Genomic DNA, 20484 nt, shown 5'->3' with positions numbered 1-20484 from the left:
TAGCCTCTTCGACACCTCGAACCGTTAAAGATTAAGATAAATATATATAATTGCGTCTATATCCCTCGAGGGGTAGACAGAGTCTTGAAGACTGATGGGCCAAGTTCAGCCGTTTGGCTTAATGATAGAATTGAGATTAAAAAAGTGACAGGTTGCTCGCCCGTCTTTTCAAGCCTGTTGGTTCTGTCTACCCCGCAAGGGATATAGACGTGATCATATGTATGTGTGTATGTATTCATTCTTCAACTCATTTCGCTGTAAGAGATCACATACTTTTCGATTCGTCACTCGTATAGTCCTTTGTGAATCCTGATTCACAAACCTTTCATAATTCACGGTTAAACATTTATGAGTTGTAAAATTTTAAAAATCTTAATGTGAAAGGAATCCATTATAGTGAATCATTCATTGCGAAACAGTTAAAAGCCTTTACCAATATTTTTTTAAATTCAAACAAGAAATTCCAAATAATTTCTTTAATAAACATTCCTATTCTTTTTTCTTTTGGTGCCGAGATCCACACGGCAAACACACATATCATATCTTTATTCCCATGAGGTAGATAGATACTCGAAGGCAGGATTTTTGATAATGAAATTGAACCCCCATGTATGACCTTTAAAAATAAATGCCTTTAACGTTTAAAAAATAAAAATACATTTAGATTTTATATATCTATGATGTTATTAAAAAATAACAAAATCATTTAAAAAAAAAATAGGTAATCTAAGTACCATAATTGTTATTACTCAAATTTGATTTTAATTTTTTTTTTTTTCTGTTTGTTATTTATTATTTTAAATAGCTAGGTAAATACCTAACTAGCAAGTATACTTTTACCATTAGTCCATGATTATATTCGATTAAAAATATAGCATGAGTTAACTGACCCTCTGAATGCTAAGAAAATACAGATAAAGAATATATTACATGTTTACAATGCTCTCAATTTACAACATTAAGATTCGAGCACCTCTTCAATGAAATTACATTTTGTACAGTTATCAAAACCAATTAGAGTTGAGATTAAGCTGAGTAGAACCAGAGGTTGCAATCGTGACTTGTTTAAGTATTTACATCAAGAACTGAACTAGTTTGAAATGTCAAATCTTATGTCAAATTAGATGTAGGAACGGAATGTTTGGTTTTTTTTTCTATCTTTTATGCATTATCTTATAAAATGATCATGTAATATTACTTACAAACAAACTTATTACATTATCGTTTTTCGTAATTTAATGAGATTTATTGATAAAAATTCGCTTATAAAATACATTAAAAAAAAACATAATCTAGCGTTAGTGAGTGTGTTACAACGAATCTATTTATTTGTCGTAATGTTCCTTAAGGAATATAAAGGTACCAGGAGTGGGAAAAGAAAACGGTACCTAGCTAGTTTTATGTTTGTATTGAAAACAAATGTCTAGCCAAGATGCCTCTGCTTAGTTTAAGAAAACGAGCTGACTCAGTAATACTGGGCTATTTTTGCATTTTTTTATATTTGATAAGTTCAAAGTGTCAGGTCAGGAATACCCGAAACTGAGCTCCGAGCTTCTGTGAGCTTGCATAAAGATAGTTATGAATGTGGATGAAGCGAAAGAAGTATGCAGAGATCGTGGCAAGTGGAAAGATGTAGTCTCTGCCTCTCCGGGTTTTCCCGAAGGCGTGATTTTATGTGCGAATGTATGTATAAGTGCAAAATGGAAGAGATAATGCCACAAAATAGCCCGAGCGCCGCGAAGCACGCTAATGATGCAACCGGGACTCGCAAAGATGAGAAAGACTTATCATGTGCCATAATACTCGTATGTTTGAAAAGTGACACAAGACAATCACTTACCTGCCCCATCGGACTTGCTATTCTCATTAAAACAACATTACAAACGTATTAACTGCCTTATTTTAAATATCTGTTATGATACCGAGGTATTTGGGGCAATTTGTGAAAACTTTCACAGATTTAGGATCTTCTGTGTGAAATATAAACATAATAATTTTCAACTGGACAGCTATGAATGCAGTTTTATGTCGCCATTAATGTTTCTTGTGTTAATTTATTGCGATGTAAATTAGGAAGTTATGTAAGTAAGTGATTATGCTTATAGTTTGTGTTGGTTGCTCAATAAATTTTTTTCTTACAAAGTTTATTAATAATGACAAGCGTAATATTTCGTTAGGTTGGTTTATAAATTTCAACAACTCTTCCAGAAAAATTCTTTAAAAATACCGATAAAGTGAATAATGATTCTGTTCTGTCTGTCTGTCTGTCTGATTTTTAGTTAAGTGGAATATGAGCATAAATCCTTTTTGTTATTTTATCTTTATTTCAAATTTTATTCTCTTTGTCTACAGTTGCCGCAATATGCATCCTGCTAGAAGTGGGTGCGCTACCGAGTCGCAGGAGTGGATTCACTTGCAACGATCCTGCCCTCTCTTTCCCGTACACTGGAGACACGTTCTCCATCTCACTCGTCGCCGCTATAACCGTTATTGTGCCTTTTTTAATCGTGAGTATTTTAACTTTTTAATTGCCTATTGTTTTCTGGTCAGGTTTTGAAATGTGGTCGGATTTTTTTCTAGTATGGAAAAAGTCATAGCATAAATTAATCGATGACTTTTTATAGGTTTTTGTACCTGCTCAAAGCTAATTTTGAATAGCTTGTACAAAATAACACTGGCCAAGTGCGTGTTGTGCCTGCTAATTTCTGTGTTCTTCAGCGATCTTTCAGGATCCATTATAATAATACAAAACAATTAAATCGCTAAATTTTGAGTAATCCATATTTTCTTTCGCTACGCTTTCTTTCTGTAGGCAGGAGATCTTATTAATCTGCTGTTTAGTTCTCGAAATACCAAGATCAGAAATGATCATTTGATTTACACGCTGAAGGATCGTGGTCATAATGCGGAACCCAGGCTCCGAGAGATGAGATAATGATAATGAATAGGTCATGTAATTATTTGCACCCAATTCCGCACTATCACTATTTTAATGTCAGCTGTCAAATATTATCTCAGTAAGATAATGTGAAAGACGTAATAATGTTATGGATTAAAAATTGCTATCTTTATTACTGTTGTTAATTAGAGTAATTGTGGGCCGTGAATTGCAGTATGACGAAAATCTCGTTTTTTTTTACTAATGTAATGTCTTAAATTACATTTTTGTATGTTTATGCCATTATTTTTTGCTCTTTATCATAATTCTTTATCTGGGTATAAGGATTATCTGAAGTCCGAGGTTCGCATATTTGATTTATTTTTAGTTCTCATATTTATACTTCTTCAATAATAAGCAAAAATATTTATAAGAGAAATAACGCTACAGTTAGTAAAGACACAGAACTACTAGAGTCAAACTGCCTTAGGGCATGGTTACACATTCACTTGCCTAATTGAATGTGCTTGAGTATCGAATAATATTCAAATCTAAGTATCTTCAATGACAACTGCATTAGTATTGAAGCCTGGATATCTTGTTACCGGTACAGCTATGAGTCGCACATCAATGCTCGAAAATAAGTCTAATAAGTACTCAGTAGATTTACTTAAACCTGTAAACTTAAAGCGCATCTAATCTGCAACATTCCAATAACCTGTCAATTAGTTCCGTCAAATAGGTTTAAATCTAGCAAATAGCGTGACTGGCTTGAAATACATTAAAGTACCAAAATCATTTCATGAGGAATTAAGGGTAGGAGCACACAGTCGCAGACGGCGCGTGTAAATTTTTTTCTGTTTCTCGTGGTAAAAGTTGTAACAGACATATTGTTTTTTTTTTACACTTAAAAATCGGGCCACTATTATTTTTATAAGATAATTGAGATTAAAATCTCCGAGATATCTGAGTCCTCATCATCCTCCCGGTGTTAGCCCTCATCCCTCAGGAGAATAGCCCCGGGCTATTCGCCTGACCATGATTCAGGATTGGGTAAGTCAGGTTTTTACACGAAGCGGCTCCCGTCTGATATCCACAATACTTTAAGGGGAACCTAACCCATATTGGATCATAGTAACCTACAATTCAATTGCTTGAATCGTATAAGTTTCCTCTCAATGTTTTCCCTCATCGTCAGACCATTATTTAGCAATCACACTACAAACATATAATCTACCCTACTCCAAAATAGAGTATTCGTTGATGTCCTTTGACCTTTCGTTATTATCTTACTTTCTTCATCGTACGTCAATATAGAAGTAAATTCTTACATACACATATAATAAAGTCACATCTATATCCCAGAGTAAGTCTTGAAAATACTGAAAGGCCACGTTCAACTGTAACGCTTAAATATGGAATTGAACGCTTAAATATGGAATTGAGATTCGAATAATGATAGGTTATTGGTCCATCGCCTAAAAGAAATCTACTAGTGATTTCTGCAGATATTGTTTGCGGTGTCGCATTGTACTGGTATGTTTTGACCTTTATCAAGAGTAAGCGAAAATTACTAAAGGATTTCACGAGTTATTGTTCTAATTTGCCTCTTTATCTCCGCATAATGTACATTTGCATTGCAAATTGTCCATGGTTTCGCTAATCCTTATTTGGAAAACAAAATTATTCAGTTTAACTGTGTTTATACTTTAGCCATTAGTAGATCTTAAGAACTAACACGTGCGCGTTGGTGACCGTGAAGAAATCTGTTCTAAGTACAGGTGAAATGTTGTTTTAACTACATACGAACATATTATCACGTCTATATCCCTTGCGGGGTAGCCAGAGCCGACAGTCTTGAAAGTACACTTATGAAAAAATCTTTAAGGTCACTTAATTAAAAAGCTGTTTTAATGAAATGCGTGATCCAAAACATTTATTAAAATAATATTTCAAAGAGGTTTATTCTCAATTCTATCATTAAGCCAAACAGCTGAACGTGGCCTATCATTCTTTTCGCAATTGTTGGCTCTGTCTACCCTTGCGGGGTAGACGGGGTAGACAGGAGATATAGACGTAATTATGACTTTATGTATGGTATTTAAGAGTTTAAAAAAAAACAAACGAACTCATCCTTTCTGTACTCTTATTCTACCTAGAGTTACCACGATTCCTAACTAAATCAGCTTCTCTTTAAATCTTTAATTTAAGATGTTACAATGATTTTCGTTTGTTACAGATGTGGGCAGTAGAAGCTATTCACTATCGGGACGATGAATACAATCTTAAGGCAAATAAACTTGCGACCACGGCTAAAGCAGCCGGGTTGATATACCGCGACTACATCTATGGAGCAGTGGTGACCCTCACCATTCTTGAGGTGGTGAAGTGCGTCATCGGGTCTCCGAGACCCACGTTCTTTGATCTCTGCGAGCCTGATAAAGCCAAGACTTGTAATGGGTGAGTTTTGTTTTATCTTTTTTGTGTGAGAAAGAACACTATTTCTAAACATACCTACATATATATAATGACGTCTATATCCGTTGCGGGGTAGACAGAGCCAAGAAGAAGAAGATACAGGCCAATCACAAAAAGTTATTTTCTCATCATGCCCTGGCCGGTATTCGAACCCGGGACCTCCGGTGTCACAGACAAGCGTACTACCGCTGCGCCAGAGAGGCCGTCAAATATGTCAATTAAATTTATTTTGATGATGAATGATGATCAATGAAATGAATCACCGAAACCACACAAATCCCACGCGAAAATCAACGTCGTGACTTATCACTCGCCCGCTAATCGGGACCTATCAATTAAGATTACTTTTGATGAAAATGCCTTGACATGTCCACGTTCATATACTGACAATTAGATTGGACAGGTATGTCCGTTAATCCGTCATGAAAATGATAAGCCCTTTTTAAGATGCTAAAAAAGACAGTTGAGTTGTTTATTATTTAGGTGTTTATATTTAAACGTTGCATAGAACATAACAAGGTTTTGTCAAATATGTCATCGAAAAATCTGTCTTGCATGAAAGTCCGTTCAGTACCTACATACATTAATAAGTTTTTTTGAGAATAGAATAGATTTAGAATAGAATAGATTTATTTTCAAAATTGGATACAAGGTATCACTTATTGACGTCACATAACTTAAATCTAATTATAACTTCTACTGCTTCCAAAGCGCATGTGTAGAAGAAATTCGATGTTTTAATACGAGTATTTTAATGTCATATTACTTATTGCCAGTAAACTGTGTCACATCTATCGGAAAGAGATGGTCCTATTCTTTTTTGTATTGGTGCTGGGAACCACACGGCACAATCTGTATAATGCCTTTGAAATAATTGGTGGCGTGGCGACATACTGGTTCTTACAAATATCAACTGTCAGAGTTGGCACAATTTATTGCAGAAAACAAGACAACACATAAATACATATACCTCGTCTTTATCATATCGTTTATACGGGTAAACAGTGCCAAGAGTATGGAAGTCTCTTTTTAAAAAAATGCAGAAAGGGAGAGGCTGGTAAACGGAGTTCTTCTTTTAGACAATGCGCTTGCAACCTGTCACTGTGAATCTCAACAATCAGCTGAGCGTGGCCTTACAAACTGTTGGCTCTATCTACCCCGTATGGAATTTATTCACATATTATTTTATCAGTTACTTCATGCGTTATCACTTTTCTCAATAACGTATTTATATATAGCGCAGCGGTAAATGTCTTTAATTGTTTATTAATAATGAGTAATTGTTTTAAAATGTGTCTGTTTGGCATGAAAAGCAATATATGTGAGTGATTTATCAAACTACGTAGTTAAGTTTGCTAATTTTAGCTTGATTACTTGAAACTGATTGAAAATTGTAATTTAAGTATCCTCATAATTAACTTGTGGATAAATAGGTATTACAAGGATATGGTAATATTTATATTAATTTGCTTTATTTCCTAGTTTATGTGTATGATAATGTAAATATAAGAGTTTCTAGAGTAAATATAAAATATGTTACTTGTCTGTCTATTTGTACTGTTTTTATTTTATTTTCTTCGTACGTTATGAATATTTTTATGTTTTGTGTATTTTTATTTATCTTTTCATATCACCAGGTTCCTTTTGCACCTTTGAGCATATTAAAAGGTTCCCTGTCATCATATATGAATCAGTCAATTGTTAATTTTTTTTATTTTTAATTAACAGGGAATCAGCTTAATTTATCTATCTACCAGCATCATCTTCCTACCATTAATCAAAGATTGCGTTGCGTATCTCGCCCTAGGTAAATTTTTCTTTTTGTAAATTATCAGCTGGTAGACTGGTAGAGATTGCCAAACGACTATAACTCCGCCTTTCATACATATTTTTGTGCAATAAAGTTTTAAATAAATAATTAAACCCTATCACCTAGATCATTGTTTGTGTAAGTCAGGTGTTGACACAAAGCGACTCCTAGTTAACCTTCGCAGGGGAGCCTAACCTATCATGATTGTATATTTATCCCCAACCATGCTAATAATGTCATACTAAAATACACCTTTACAAACGGTGAAAACTAAATGTAACATCGAAATTATTACATTCCTAGGGTAATAAGGAACATGTTTCGAGGCATGTAACCGTGCATGTAACGACGGGTCATTTCGCGTATGGGTCGATCCACTAAACCAATGTTACAATGTTGTTAGTAGTAAAATTTGAAGTCCCATGGCTCATATATTTTTACTTCATTTTGGCCTAAAATAACAATCAACCTGGTTGTAGATAGATAGATAGATTAAAACTCTTTATTGCACCATAAGAGTAAAACATAGAAAACAACAAAAAACATATAGATATGGTACAAAGGCGGACTTATCGCTAATGCAATCTCGCGTTTGCGCTGAGCAAGATAAATGTTAAATAAATGTTGTAGTTAGGTAAACAAACTATTAGGTGTTCCATAGGTAAAATTAACTGACATAATTCTCACCTATCTATCAGCACAGTAACTAAAATTACTACAAACCATATTTTTTGCCTTTACGTAGACGATTCTTTTATATATATATAGGCAAAATAAATAAAATTCATTTATAAACTTTTTTTAAGGCTGATTTACTCATTTTGATTGGATTGATTTCTTTATGATTTTTTGGCATAAATGTGGTCGGTATTATTGGTAATAATCTAACGTTTCTAGAAAGTTTTAGAGAACTACTACTAAAGAGGCTAAAGGTGCTCTTGGCGGCAAAGGGTTGGACAAGATTTATGTGGATCATTACCTACCGTTTTGAGAGGATTTCAAAACGCCCATGGAAACATGATACCCCTTAGAAAAGGCATCAATCATGATGATAAAAATTTACTTCTCCTTCCCCAGGTCAGAGTACGTGAGCTCCTACACCTGCACCTCCACTAGATACTCCAGCTACCTGAAGATAGACTCTTCTAGAAGTTTCCCCTCGGCACACGCAGCCTTGTCGTCATACTGCGGGCTGTTCTTAGCTGTGAGTTCTATATTATTATTTATTTACATGGATAAATACACGGGATATATGTATACTTCAAATTCAAATTATTTTACGAATAGGTATTCACTCCATTTCTAACAAAAGAGAAGGGAACTTACGTATCAAGTAATAAGTGGACATCCAAGAACTTTGAAGTATATTTCTGATTTGGAAATTTTATGGCGATTTTAGAATAACATCGAGAGGAAACCTGCACGTTCAAAATACTGGATGTAACCATGATCCAATATGAGTAAAATTCCCCTAAGAGGTTGTGGTCAGACGGGATTGTATCTGATCCAGAATTCGGTCATAGCGAACCCCGGGCTCCTCTCAAGAAAGATGAAGAAACGAACTGTTAAGACAGATGTGTCTAGATAGATTCATAAAGATTAAAATGTGATATCATCATATTTGTATCCCCACACTAATAGAAAAAAGAATACGGCCACTCCATCTCTTTCCCATGGATGTCGTAAAAGGCGACTAAGGTTTCAAATTGGGATTCTTCTTTAAGGCGGTGCGCTAGCAACCTGTCACTGTTTGAATCTCAATTCTATCTTACAGCCATACAGCTGAGCGTGGCCTATCAGTCTTTTCGAGACTGTTGGCTCTGTCTACCCCGCAAGGGATGTGGACGTGATTATATATATGTATGTATGTATAATCATATTTCCCTTCCAGTGGTACCTCCAAAGGCGGGCCTTCAGTTGGCGCAACCGATCCGTTCTCATCGTGCCCCTGGTCCAGACCTTCTGCCTGGTCTACGCCGCTGTCTGCACCCTGAGCAGACTCACAGACCACCGCCATCATTGGTGGGATGTACTGGTGGGGGGGGCCATGGGGGTCTTCGCTGTTTTGTATACGGTAAGTCGTTAATGGAGACTGGTTATTTGGCATTTATCCTGATGAAAATGGTATGATATGATTTTGTACAAGATTTAGGTACATTGACATACATACATAAAATCACGCCTCTTTCCCGGAGGGGTAGGCAGAGACTACCTCTTTCCACTAGCCACGATCTCTGCATACTTCCTTCGCTTCATCCACAAATAAAAATACATTACATTGACATACAAAAATAAAAAACGACACGTAAGCCACGATCCCTGCATGAACTAGTATATTATTAGTCTAGTAGTACCTAGTAGGATTAGGAAAATTCCTTAGTCTCTGCCTACCCCTCTGGGAAAGATGGCTGGTATGGTGGGTGGCACATAGTATTCTAGCAACAATCATAAACATATTGTGTTTTTTTTTCATACTTATACTTTACTTCCTATAAAAAGTGTCATTTTAAGCAGTAACTAAATAATAGTAGAACATTATAACCATTGTTAAATTATTGGCATCATCACTAGATAATAGCCTTTAATGAAACAAACAAACGTAACTTGCTTTTGTTTTACCATAATGATAAAATATAATAATATTTGCCTCATAAAGCGACATTTGTAAATAATAAAGATAACTGTGTGTTAATATTTGTACAGGCGATTTGTATTGACAGATATACAGTCTCTTTCTGTGGAAATAATTGAGTTTATTAAATTAAAGATAGCAACATTGACGCGTTTTTGTTAAGTATTTTTTGCTTGTGTTAACGTGCGCAACATTCATTAGTTAAAACATGCCGTCGTCATTTTAAATACAAAATGTGCATACAATAATAATAAGTGTTACTTAGCTGGAGAAGAATACTTATCATTTAATAAAATTGTGTACCTACGTACCTTTATGTTAAAATTTTCCTATTATTTAACAATTTTTATTATTTTATAGGTTCTAGTTCTTTGCAAGAACTTCTCGCAACCAGCCGTGGTCAGCACCAGTGATATTTCCAGCAGCGATGGCAATAACCACCAATCTGTCCGGAGACTCTTGTCCAGCAAACCTCACGTGGAGATGCCCTAGCCTCAAGCAGTGTAAGCCTTGCGCTTACTCGGAATTAAAAAACAAAATGTCAGTTGAAGACCCGCGCCGTTCGAAATTTAAAAAGGGCGGGATTATGAACATTTTTTTTATAGAATCGATGACATTTAAATGGCAGCTATTTTGTAAATATAGATATTTCATTTAGTAAATATTATTAAATGTATCGTTAGAGAACGGTCAGAATCTTATAAGGAAAAGTATAAAAACCTTCTGTAAATTGATACGTGAATGTATCAATTTTGCCATAATAATGTGATGGTTGTAGTCAATTAAGTGAATTTGCTAAAAAAATTTGAAACGTGAGCATTTCTGCTTCTGCGTAAAAGATGGCCTGAATTTATTGATGCTTCATTAGTTTATTAGTTGCCCTCTTGTTACATCGAGGCAGAATACTTTTGTGCTGATGTGAGGGCTATTCTGTAAATATATTTTTCGTATCGCTTATGCTATATCAGCAGCGGTGGGTCGTCCGCTTCGAAAGATCGCAACCTACACAGTCCTTTCTTTGAAATTAGTTTGGTATTCAACTTCTCAGAAAACGAACACTCATAAAGTTTAATTTGCCTTGACGCCGGTACCTTCAAAATAAGGACTCCGAATGAAAATTGTGAAAATGCGTGTCGCCATTTTTAATTTTGAGAAAACCGCTCGCTCGTGTAGCCGTGCTCCTTGTTTTTTTTTATTGACCAAAAGCATTAGGTAAAGCACAATTCGTCTAAATGTATCATATTCACAATTACTGTTATGCTTATTGGAATTTGGTATATTAATTCAATAAAAGGTATTTAAAAAATTAATTAGAAGCAAGCATACTGGCTATTTACTTTAAATATCTTCTTACATAACATTCCGTTTCATAACTTTAAATAACACCTATTTAAGTTAATATTTACATTTTAAAATCTGACAGTATATTTTATTTTTTATTAATTAATAAAGGTAATGTAGGCTCAGGAGATAGGGAGTACAGGATGTACTATATGCCTTGATTGGTAAACCGTGTGGTGGCCCATTCAGGTTTATTCTAAGCCTTAGGTACCTAACCTAAATCATGTGACATTATGATAATTTTTGATTTAATATATTGTAAGAATTTATTTGAAAACATTGTCTCCCTTATTTGAAACTCAAAATTATTTTTCATATAATAATTCGTGAGTAGGAAAAAATAATAAATCCAGTGATTTGTATCTATCTCAAAATGTGTCGTCTGATCTATTACTTACATTTAAGAACTACGTATAATTGAGATTAATCTACTTACTTTAACTGTGCGCTTAATTTATTTTAATAATCCACATTAAGATAGGCATTTCCTTACCAATTTTAGAATAAACGTAGTTATTTTGCATAGTAAACTTAAAAAAACAAAACAAAATATAAGTTATGGTAGCAATAGAAATATATCAAAACTCTGAAAACAGTATTCGCTGTACAGTACCTGTCTAGTCATAAGTTTATTGTAATACGAATAAGTATTAGATATCATTGCCCACCTTATATTTATATTTATGAAATAACACGTGACTCTGTTTCTTATTTAATTTAATTAGGTATATAATATTTTTCAGTGGGTTAATTAAGAGGCAATGATGACAATGTAAAGAACAAATGAATGGTCCATTACAGTTTCTTACTCAAAAAGTAATGATAACATGTCAAAAGTTTATGCACAACATTTTTCGTCAAATCTAACATCATTAAATGTTCGACTGAACTTTTTATGTTATCATTAAAAATAAAGAATATTTAGCCAATATAAAGAACTTTTAACTAACTGTTTAATTCAAAGTCTAATTTTTCAGTTATTTATAGTAGGAGATAGTTGCTGTAAATTTCAGTCAATTATTTTTACCAATTTTATTTACATACATGTTATTTATTTATTTTCGTCATCTTGTCTATGGATGCTACTGAGTTGTGGATTTGAAAACGTTGTCATGAATTGCCCACCAACAATATTTTTTTTATATTCTTGAATTGTTTTTTGTTATCTAACAACCCTTTTTTAATAGAATTCTAAACAGCTCCCAGAAAAATTAAAATAAAACAAAATGCAATGTTTTTTTTTCTGGTCTGCATTTTTAGATAACTGACACATTAATAAATCCTTTATAATCTGTATATCAATTCGTTGACATTCCTTCGCATTTAGTAAAATAATTTAGATGTAGTTCTTTTTTTAATTTTATAACATTGTAAATAATAAGTGATGTGTAGGTGTGTCTGAATGTATGTGTAGTGTTTTTCAAATAAACGATTAGACAATTTTCAAGTAACCTTTTTTTTATTTCGAATGAAATCCTCTTTTTTTTCGTTCCCGTCGAAATTTTCAGAACAAAGTTCCTCAACTTTTTATATAATTACTTACTTTACGAAAGTAAGTATTACAAGGTAGAAGGGGTTCTACCAGGCCCCAAAGCATAAGGGTGTTTGTTACCTCTTCACAGTCAGCTGTCTAACTGAACTGAACTAGTCTGAAAAACCTTACTTTTCTTTCCTCTGTTTCCAATTGAAAATTTTGAAAATCAACTGAACAGAACATAATTACCTTATCACACCCATCGCTTTGGTAAGGAATTAATTTTTTTATTAAATCCCCCTATGCATCAATCAATCCAAAATTACTAACAAATTAGGTGTCCATATCAATATAAACGAGGAACAATGAAAGCCCGCATTGTAATGGCTCATCGATTATATTAATTCAACCAGACGTAACCAATATCTAATTGTAGCCAAATATATTAGTACCTATTTATTTATTTAAACTTCATTGCACAAAATACAAATGTATAGCACAATTGGCGGACTTAATGCTAGAAGCATTATCTACCAGTCAACCATTGGGTCTGACAGAGAACTTAATGTGGGGTCAAACTACCTATATGTACTTAAAAAAACAAGTTAACCAGGTAATTACACAAAAAATAAATATTTTACTTTTTATCACCATTCTCCAAAACTTACAGCCTGGATAGGTACATACCTTCTTCTTCCTCCTGGCGTAAGTCCCGGTTGCGTCCTTACTTATCTGAAGAGGAACTTGAGGTGCTCACGAAAACTCGGGTTTTAACACTAAGCTACTCCCGGTCTGATCTTCGCAGTCATTGCAGGAGAACCTAACCCTTGTTGATTAATGGTAACACATTTAGGGTGTTCCAATGTGCACGTGTAACGATTGTTAAACGTAAGAAAAACAGTTACAAGAAATTCAAATTTAGAACAGTTAAAATAATTAAGACATAGATTAAAATGTTTCACAAGTTTAGACCTTACTTCGAGGCTAACTCAATCTGTGTAATTTGTCCCGTATATATTTTATTTATGATGTAAACAAAAAAAAAGAAATGGCAAAAATGCACTGTCTAGAATTGTACAGTCAAACATTTAATAAACTGTAAAAATAAAATCAGCGTTCCTGTCCTTAAAATAGCTCAAAAAAGACAAAATCTCCAGGCTGGAAAGAAAATTAAAGCTGTTCGTGACTTAAGACGCCCACAAACCAAGTCTGTAATAAAATAGTATGGGAGATAGACACCAAAATATTCTATTATTGCAGATGGCTCAGTATTTCATTGAGGCACCGTACCTAGTCTAAAATATTAAAACTAGGAATAAAAATTATGAATTGCAATACGCACAGACAAAAAATTAAAGGATAGGTTCAGGTTGGACACAAGTAATACGAGAGGATAGATAGTTAAATGTATTGGCGTCTTCCATACATACATATGGTCACGTCTATATTCCTTGTGGGGTAGACAGAGCCAACTTGAAAAAACTGAATGGCCACGTTCAGCTATTTGGCTTAATGATAGAATTGAGATTCAAGTAGTGACAGGTTACTAGCACATCGCCATAAAAGAATCCCAAGTTTGTAAGCCTATCCCTTAGTCGCCTTTTACGACATCCATGGGAATGCGATGGAGTGGTCCTATTCTTTTTTGTATTGGTGCCGGGAACCACACGGCACAAAATTACTTTCGACACGGTCTTCCTATCCAAAAATAAATGGCATCCTTTTGGCCCAAGCTCCTGGACTACAATAGTGAACGTAAGATCGCCCGATAAATTCCTTGACAAAACTGTTTGAATCGAAAGGCACATAAAGCGATGCGAAGACCAAGTAAAGAAGACAGTTGTACCTCGTTAGAGTACAATATAGACATACAAGATGTCCTGAATCCGAGATACATACAGATATCACGACTTAAGTATATCCCTAAAGGGATTGGCAGTGCTGATAATAAGCTTGGAGGCCACATTAAGCTGGATTGTTTAATGGTGGAATTGGCCTAAAAGTTTACAAGCCTTACAGCTCATAGACTATTTGAAGCTAGCAAAGATATAAAAAAATCAAATGAATAGTGTTTTACAATTTTAGTTTTTTTTTATAGTACTGTCTATGAAAGTAAAAAGTAATTGGAAGCTATATAAAAAAGTCATTTGCCTGCTATGACACGTAATCCAGATAAATGGGAGAAGGAACAGAAGAAGAACACATATAAGTCTGTTCTAACAGCTTTCTTATCGATGAAGTTACCGCTTTCTTTAAGTTGAAAATAATTGTTTTCCTTTTTTTTAAGTTACTTTATTTTTAAGTAAAAAAAGAATTGTTTTCGTTTATTTCAAGTTACAATCAAGAAAATACCATAGTAACACCGGCCTTAAATTTTTCCCTTTAAGTTAAAAATAATTGTTAATTATTTTTAAGTCACTTTATTTTTAAGTAAAAAAAGAATTATTATCGTTTATTTCAAGTTATAATCAAGAAAATGCCATAGTAACACGGACTTTAAATTTTTCCCTTTTAACAACTTAATACTGAAGTAGTACGAAGGGCAAATTTAATTAAAGGTATTACTTACAGATAGTAAATGTAATAGTTAACGGCATATTACTTAGGGACCAGGGGGGCAATCGCGGTAAATTTAACGTATTAACCAAAACAAAACTACAACCAAATACGTTACGTTATGCATATTTCGTATCGCGCTAATTGTCGAACGTTTTCGAAGCTTTGGTTTGGCAGATACGTTCATGGAACGTTCGATTAACGTTTGACATTTGGTTTGACAGCGGTTTTATCCGAAACAAAACCTAAAACGTTCCATGCCTCTCCCAGGCCCAGGTAGAAGGGACAGGTCGAGAAGATCACGGCTGGACGTCGCAAAAGATGATATGCGAGCCAATGGAATGAAATCCGAGGACGCCGAAAACCGGACCAAGGGGAGAGAGAGAAGTCGGAAGGCGGACCCCGGGCTCCGAAACACTTCTGGAGGGTGCAACTGGGAGCAGAGATGAGAGAGTGAATATATTAGTTCTGGTACTCTTAGTGACAAGGGCAAGAAAAATGCTGCAGTAGTGCATTAAAGAGTTTTTTATACACGAAGTATATAACCAAATAATAATAGGTATATATCTAATATTCGACCTCCGACTTTGCTCTATTTCGACTAAGAAACTTGTGTACAGAGTTAATTATTACAATTTCCACGGTCATAAACGATGTGTCCCGGTGTACTGTGGCCTTCATTCATTACATTCACATAGTCACGTCTATATCCCTTACGGGGTAGAAAGGCCACGTTCAACTGTATGGCTTAATGATGGAATTCAAATAGTGACGGGTTGCTAGCCCATGGCCTACAAGAGGAATCCCAAGTTTATAAGCCTATCCCTTAGTCGCTTTTTACGACATCCATTGGAGAGAGATGGAATAGTCCTATTCTTATTTTTCTATTGGTGTCAGGAATTTGGTTAAACATATGCTAGTCTTTTCAAGACTGTTATGTATGTATGTCTGTATATAAATTGTTACTCTTGTTCTGCAGCCCAATGTACAAAAGAAAAGTTGAACAAATAGAAGGTGAGGAAGGTAGCAATTATAGTTATTAGGGCGAAATCGGAACGATTTGATTAAATTATGACTGCGCCCTTCTCTTATGAACAAACATGAACGAATTAGCAATGTGTGTTGTTACTCTTATGAAATGTCTTTTTTTATTTTATTTTTTTCCCGTTTTTTTTTTAAAGTTAGCCTCGATAGTCTGTCTAGATCTGTGATAGTTTCAGCACCTTAAAATAGGACCACTTGGTATCCTACGACCACTTGATAGGATACCAATTTTCAATATGGAATATGGAAAAAGACATTTAAGGGAATAGGAAAATTTATCTAGCATGCCATGATCAAACATTCAAACTTGTGATATCCTGATGCATAATATATATATATATATACAAGCGACCCGCCACGGCTTCGAACGGATAACGTACAGATATAAACCTTCCTTTGAAAAGCCTCTTTCCGACATTTCAAATAGGAACAAAGTCCATTCACAACTTTCCGAGATGAGAGCATGCATACCGATAGAGAAAAACATACAAACATACATATGATCACGTCTATATCCCTTGTGGGGTAGACAGCAGTATCAACAGTCTTGAAAAGACTGATAGGCCTAGTTCAGCTATTTGCTAGCCCATCGCCTAAAAAGTAATCCCAAGTTTGTAAGCCTATCCCTTAGTCGCCTTTTAACGACATTCATGGGAAAGAGATGGAGTGGTCCTATTCTTGGTGCCGGGATGCACACAGAGAAAAAAGAAGGACTTTATATTATGTAGTAATGTAGGTATCATATGAGCAATTAGTTAATCGATAAAATTATGCGTATGGAAAACACATGACGGCATCTTTTGAAGTGGTTAAAAGTAGTAAGTAGAAGCTTGTAAGCAACCATGCATTCAATGTACCTATGCATGCTAAAGCATAATTATAATAACAAAGTCGAGTACCAACGTAAAATATTCCAAACAGAATAAAAAAAACGCACGCAAATTGCATATTTCATCCGCATTCCCCTAACGTAATGGCGAAAAGTTACCATGGCAACACTGTTCGTGGAGTTCCCCAACAAAAAGTATAATAGCAGTAAAAATGAGTAATTTTTTTAGTAAAATTTTGATCGGTGCTATTTCTTATTTAACCTATTCCCTGTTCATAAAATTATTTTTCATATCTGGCGTTTCAGAGAGAAACTTTTTTTTTTAATAAACTTGTATCATCATGGGATGAATGTAATCCTGTGCCTGCTGCTTCTTTTCCCGTGTAAATTGTAAAAACCAATAAAGGACACGCGCAACTGATGGGAAATCTCTCCTTCCTAATAGTAAATACAAAAAATAAATACCAAAATGTGTGATTATCCCACGATTCCACGATCGTAGTGACCGGTAAAACTGCATTTCTGGAATCCTTGGCCTTGGATTTATGCAAACAGATCGTAAATTGACAGTATTATACCAAGTTGTAGTAAGATTTCCTTTATTTACATACATACATAATAGTTCTATCATTAAGCCAAATAGCTGAACGTGGTCATTCAGTATTTTTATGACTGTTGGCTCTGTCTACCCCGCAAAGGATATAGACGTGACCATATGTATGTATGTATGTATGTATACATATAGTCACGTCTTCATCCCTTGCGGGGTAGACAGAGCCAACAGTCTTAACAAAACTGATAGGCCCCGTTCATCTGTGTGGCTTAATAATAGAATTGAAATTCAAATAGAGACAGGTTGCTAGCCCATCGTACATTTTACTTTAGAAAGAATCTTATTTAAATCTCGCTCTTGCCTTATCTCTTCATTCAGAATGCAACACCTACATATGTATAAATATAAATAAATAAATATGTATATATACGGGACAAATTACACTGATTGAGTTAGCCTCGAAGTAAGTTCGAAACTTGTGTTACGAGATACTAACTCAACGATACTATATTTTATAATAAATACTTATATAGATAAACATCCAAGACCCAGGCCAATCAGAAAAAGGTTTTTTCTCATCATGCCCTGGCCGGGATTCGAACCCGGGACCTCCGGTGTCACAGACAAGCGTACTACCGCTGCGCCACAGAGGCCGTCCTGTATCCTAAGTATGTTCGGTTCGACGGCATGTAGGCATGCCAGATAAGAATAAAAAAAACTGTTAACCCTTTACAGGACAGAATACTGAACTCAAATTACACAGGGTGACACTCCGGTTTTTCATACAAAAAATCACCACGTCTATAGCAGTACTTATTTAAATGACTACTAAAATATCAATATACGTCTGTAGCTACGGGCATACCCGCTGTACGGATACAACCGGACTGTTATTATAAATAGAAACTTAAACCAACAAGACGGTTAGTTAGCCTCAAAAGGGTCTGTTTCAGTATTTTCTGATGTATCAAATAAACTATCATCGTCGGTATCTTCCGGGGTCGACACATCCTCCAACAGTTTTTTGATAATTCTCTTCGTCTTTATTCATCTATGACAAAAAGTGAACTTGAGCAAATCACACAAATTGAGCTAGCCCCAAAGTAAGTTCGAGATTTGTGTAATGGCATTAGTATCGATACTATATTTTATAACAACATATGTACATATGAATCTTATAAGAATGAGTAAAATACTTACCTACGTTTTCTGTCACAAATTTTTGCGACACTGACTTGATGTTTCAAAGAATGTTCTAGGCGAACTAAACGGCTATTGCCGTGGTGTCACTATATCAACTACTTTTTTGTGGTTCTACACGATGTAAATATGTATGTATTTTAGTTCTTAGATTTGACAGTAACAATGTTTGAATAACTTGTAGATAGACAGTAAATCTTGTTCTTTACAATGATAGTATGAACGTAGCACGGTGCCCACCGTAGCGCTCTTTACGCTATCTTTTAAAACGACTGCGGTGCCCGGGCTGTCAACCTTCTAAGTTTTTAGCACACTGCTATAACCGTACTGTCCTGTAAAGTGTTAAAGAATTTAACGGTTAAATGTATCAACCCAACATGCTCAATTAAGTAAGCACTTATTGCTTAATAAAGTAAATATTAACTGTACACCAAATTGGTTATGGTTGTCAAATGGTTTACTGTATGTTCCTCTTTACACCTAAACTAACATACCAGAATGTACGACAAAAAATAAAATAAAATAAATCGGTTTCAGGATTAACAGTTAACTAAATTAAAATATGTATGTGCGCTTTTATTTTTCTTTTGTCTAAATTGCAAAATAAAAAAGTTTTCACTATGATTCAGTAAGTCTTAGATTTTCACAGTTACATTAAGTTTCGCAATATTATTTTAATCTATATACTTTAAACTGAATTAATGCCAAACGCCGAAATTAAGATGATGCGAATAAAATTTAAAATAAAGATAAGTTCTTACATACACCCATCGATTCTATCGACCGATACCTTAAACCCCAGGCTAAGGAATACACACTAGATGGCGTATGATGTAATAAGAATGTTGTTATTCAAATTTCTACTTGTGCAATAATATGATAATGAATAAAAAGGTGTTGGGAAATAATCAGTAGTAAGTACTGTCGACGACAAAAGTGCTAGGTCAAGAGTGTAGTGCATTGGTTACTTTCACTGTACTTGATAGAATGAGGGAAATGATAATGATAAGCCAAAGTAAATATTTCGGTGTTTCCATTCTTTTAATGACTTTTTTTAATGCCTTAGCAGTTTTTGTTGAACTTATACTGATGATAAAGTCTGGAAAACAATAGACAGATTTACAGACAGGTAGACAGAGTCTTAAGTTTGAAGATGCGAATATTTAAGTCTTTTCTTTTTTGTACCTAGTATTGTATATTATAGATATGACTTCATAATATCATCATAGTTTTTCTTTTTATATAGAAATCACAAAATATATAGGTATTAACAAATGTTAATCAAGAAGATCATCTTGAATTTCTTATTTTTGTGAAAAAAAAAAATTCTTGAAAAATAAAATTATTACGTTTACTTTCAAATGCTTTTTAATAAGTGTAAAATAATAGTTGTCCGCGACTGTACTCGTCTCAATCAAACTGCGACTAATATTCAACCGATATCTCCGTGTCGCACTAAGTAATAGATACTTTGGCCCGGTATACTACATACCGACTGTAAGGGCATCTAAATTAATTCCGTGGTAAAGGCACGGCCTGATTGACAGCGAGAAACAGCGGTCCAATCCACATTCCTATTTCAAATGAATGAATTTAATAAAACAGACAGGAACACGAGGAAGAGTAAATTTTACTCACAATGTTATCTGATTCCCTTTTTGCGAATTAGTGGCATTTTTTTACGGCGTG

At 34.4% G+C, this 20484-nt stretch overlaps 1 protein-coding gene across 1 annotated transcript; it reads left to right on the top strand.

Moving 5' to 3' along the window:
• The first annotated feature begins 1700 nt into the window (after positions 1 to 1700).
• LOC106140335 (phospholipid phosphatase 2) lies at positions 1701 to 10415 on the top strand. Its single transcript, XM_060949763.1, has 6 exons — positions 1701 to 1791; positions 2353 to 2507; positions 5118 to 5338; positions 8244 to 8370; positions 9058 to 9240; positions 10159 to 10415. The coding sequence occupies exons 1-6, from the start codon at positions 1701 to 1703 to the stop codon at positions 10288 to 10290; spliced, it is 909 nt and encodes a 302-aa protein (XP_060805746.1). The 3' UTR covers positions 10291 to 10415.
• Positions 10416 to 20484: the final 10069 nt, after the last annotated feature.

The sequence above is a fragment of the Amyelois transitella genome, chromosome 19, assembly GCF_032362555.1.
Source record: "Amyelois transitella isolate CPQ chromosome 19, ilAmyTran1.1, whole genome shotgun sequence".
Lineage (NCBI taxonomy): Eukaryota > Metazoa > Arthropoda > Insecta > Lepidoptera > Pyralidae > Amyelois > Amyelois transitella.
This window is presented reverse-complemented; position numbering and strand designations above follow the sequence as displayed.

Bases quoted from the DNA above. Each gene is read 5' to 3' on its own strand.
- LOC106140335 (XM_060949763.1), top strand. From the start codon at position 1,701: ATGGAAGAGATAATGCCACAAAATAGCCCGAGCGCCGCGAAGCACGCT. The intron at 5,339-8,243 runs GTGAGTTTTGTT...CTCCTTCCCCAG, and splicing joins AAAGCCAAGACTTGTAATGG to GTCAGAGTACGTGAGCTCCT. The intron at 8,371-9,057 runs GTGAGTTCTATA...TTTCCCTTCCAG, and splicing joins ACTGCGGGCTGTTCTTAGCT to TGGTACCTCCAAAGGCGGGC.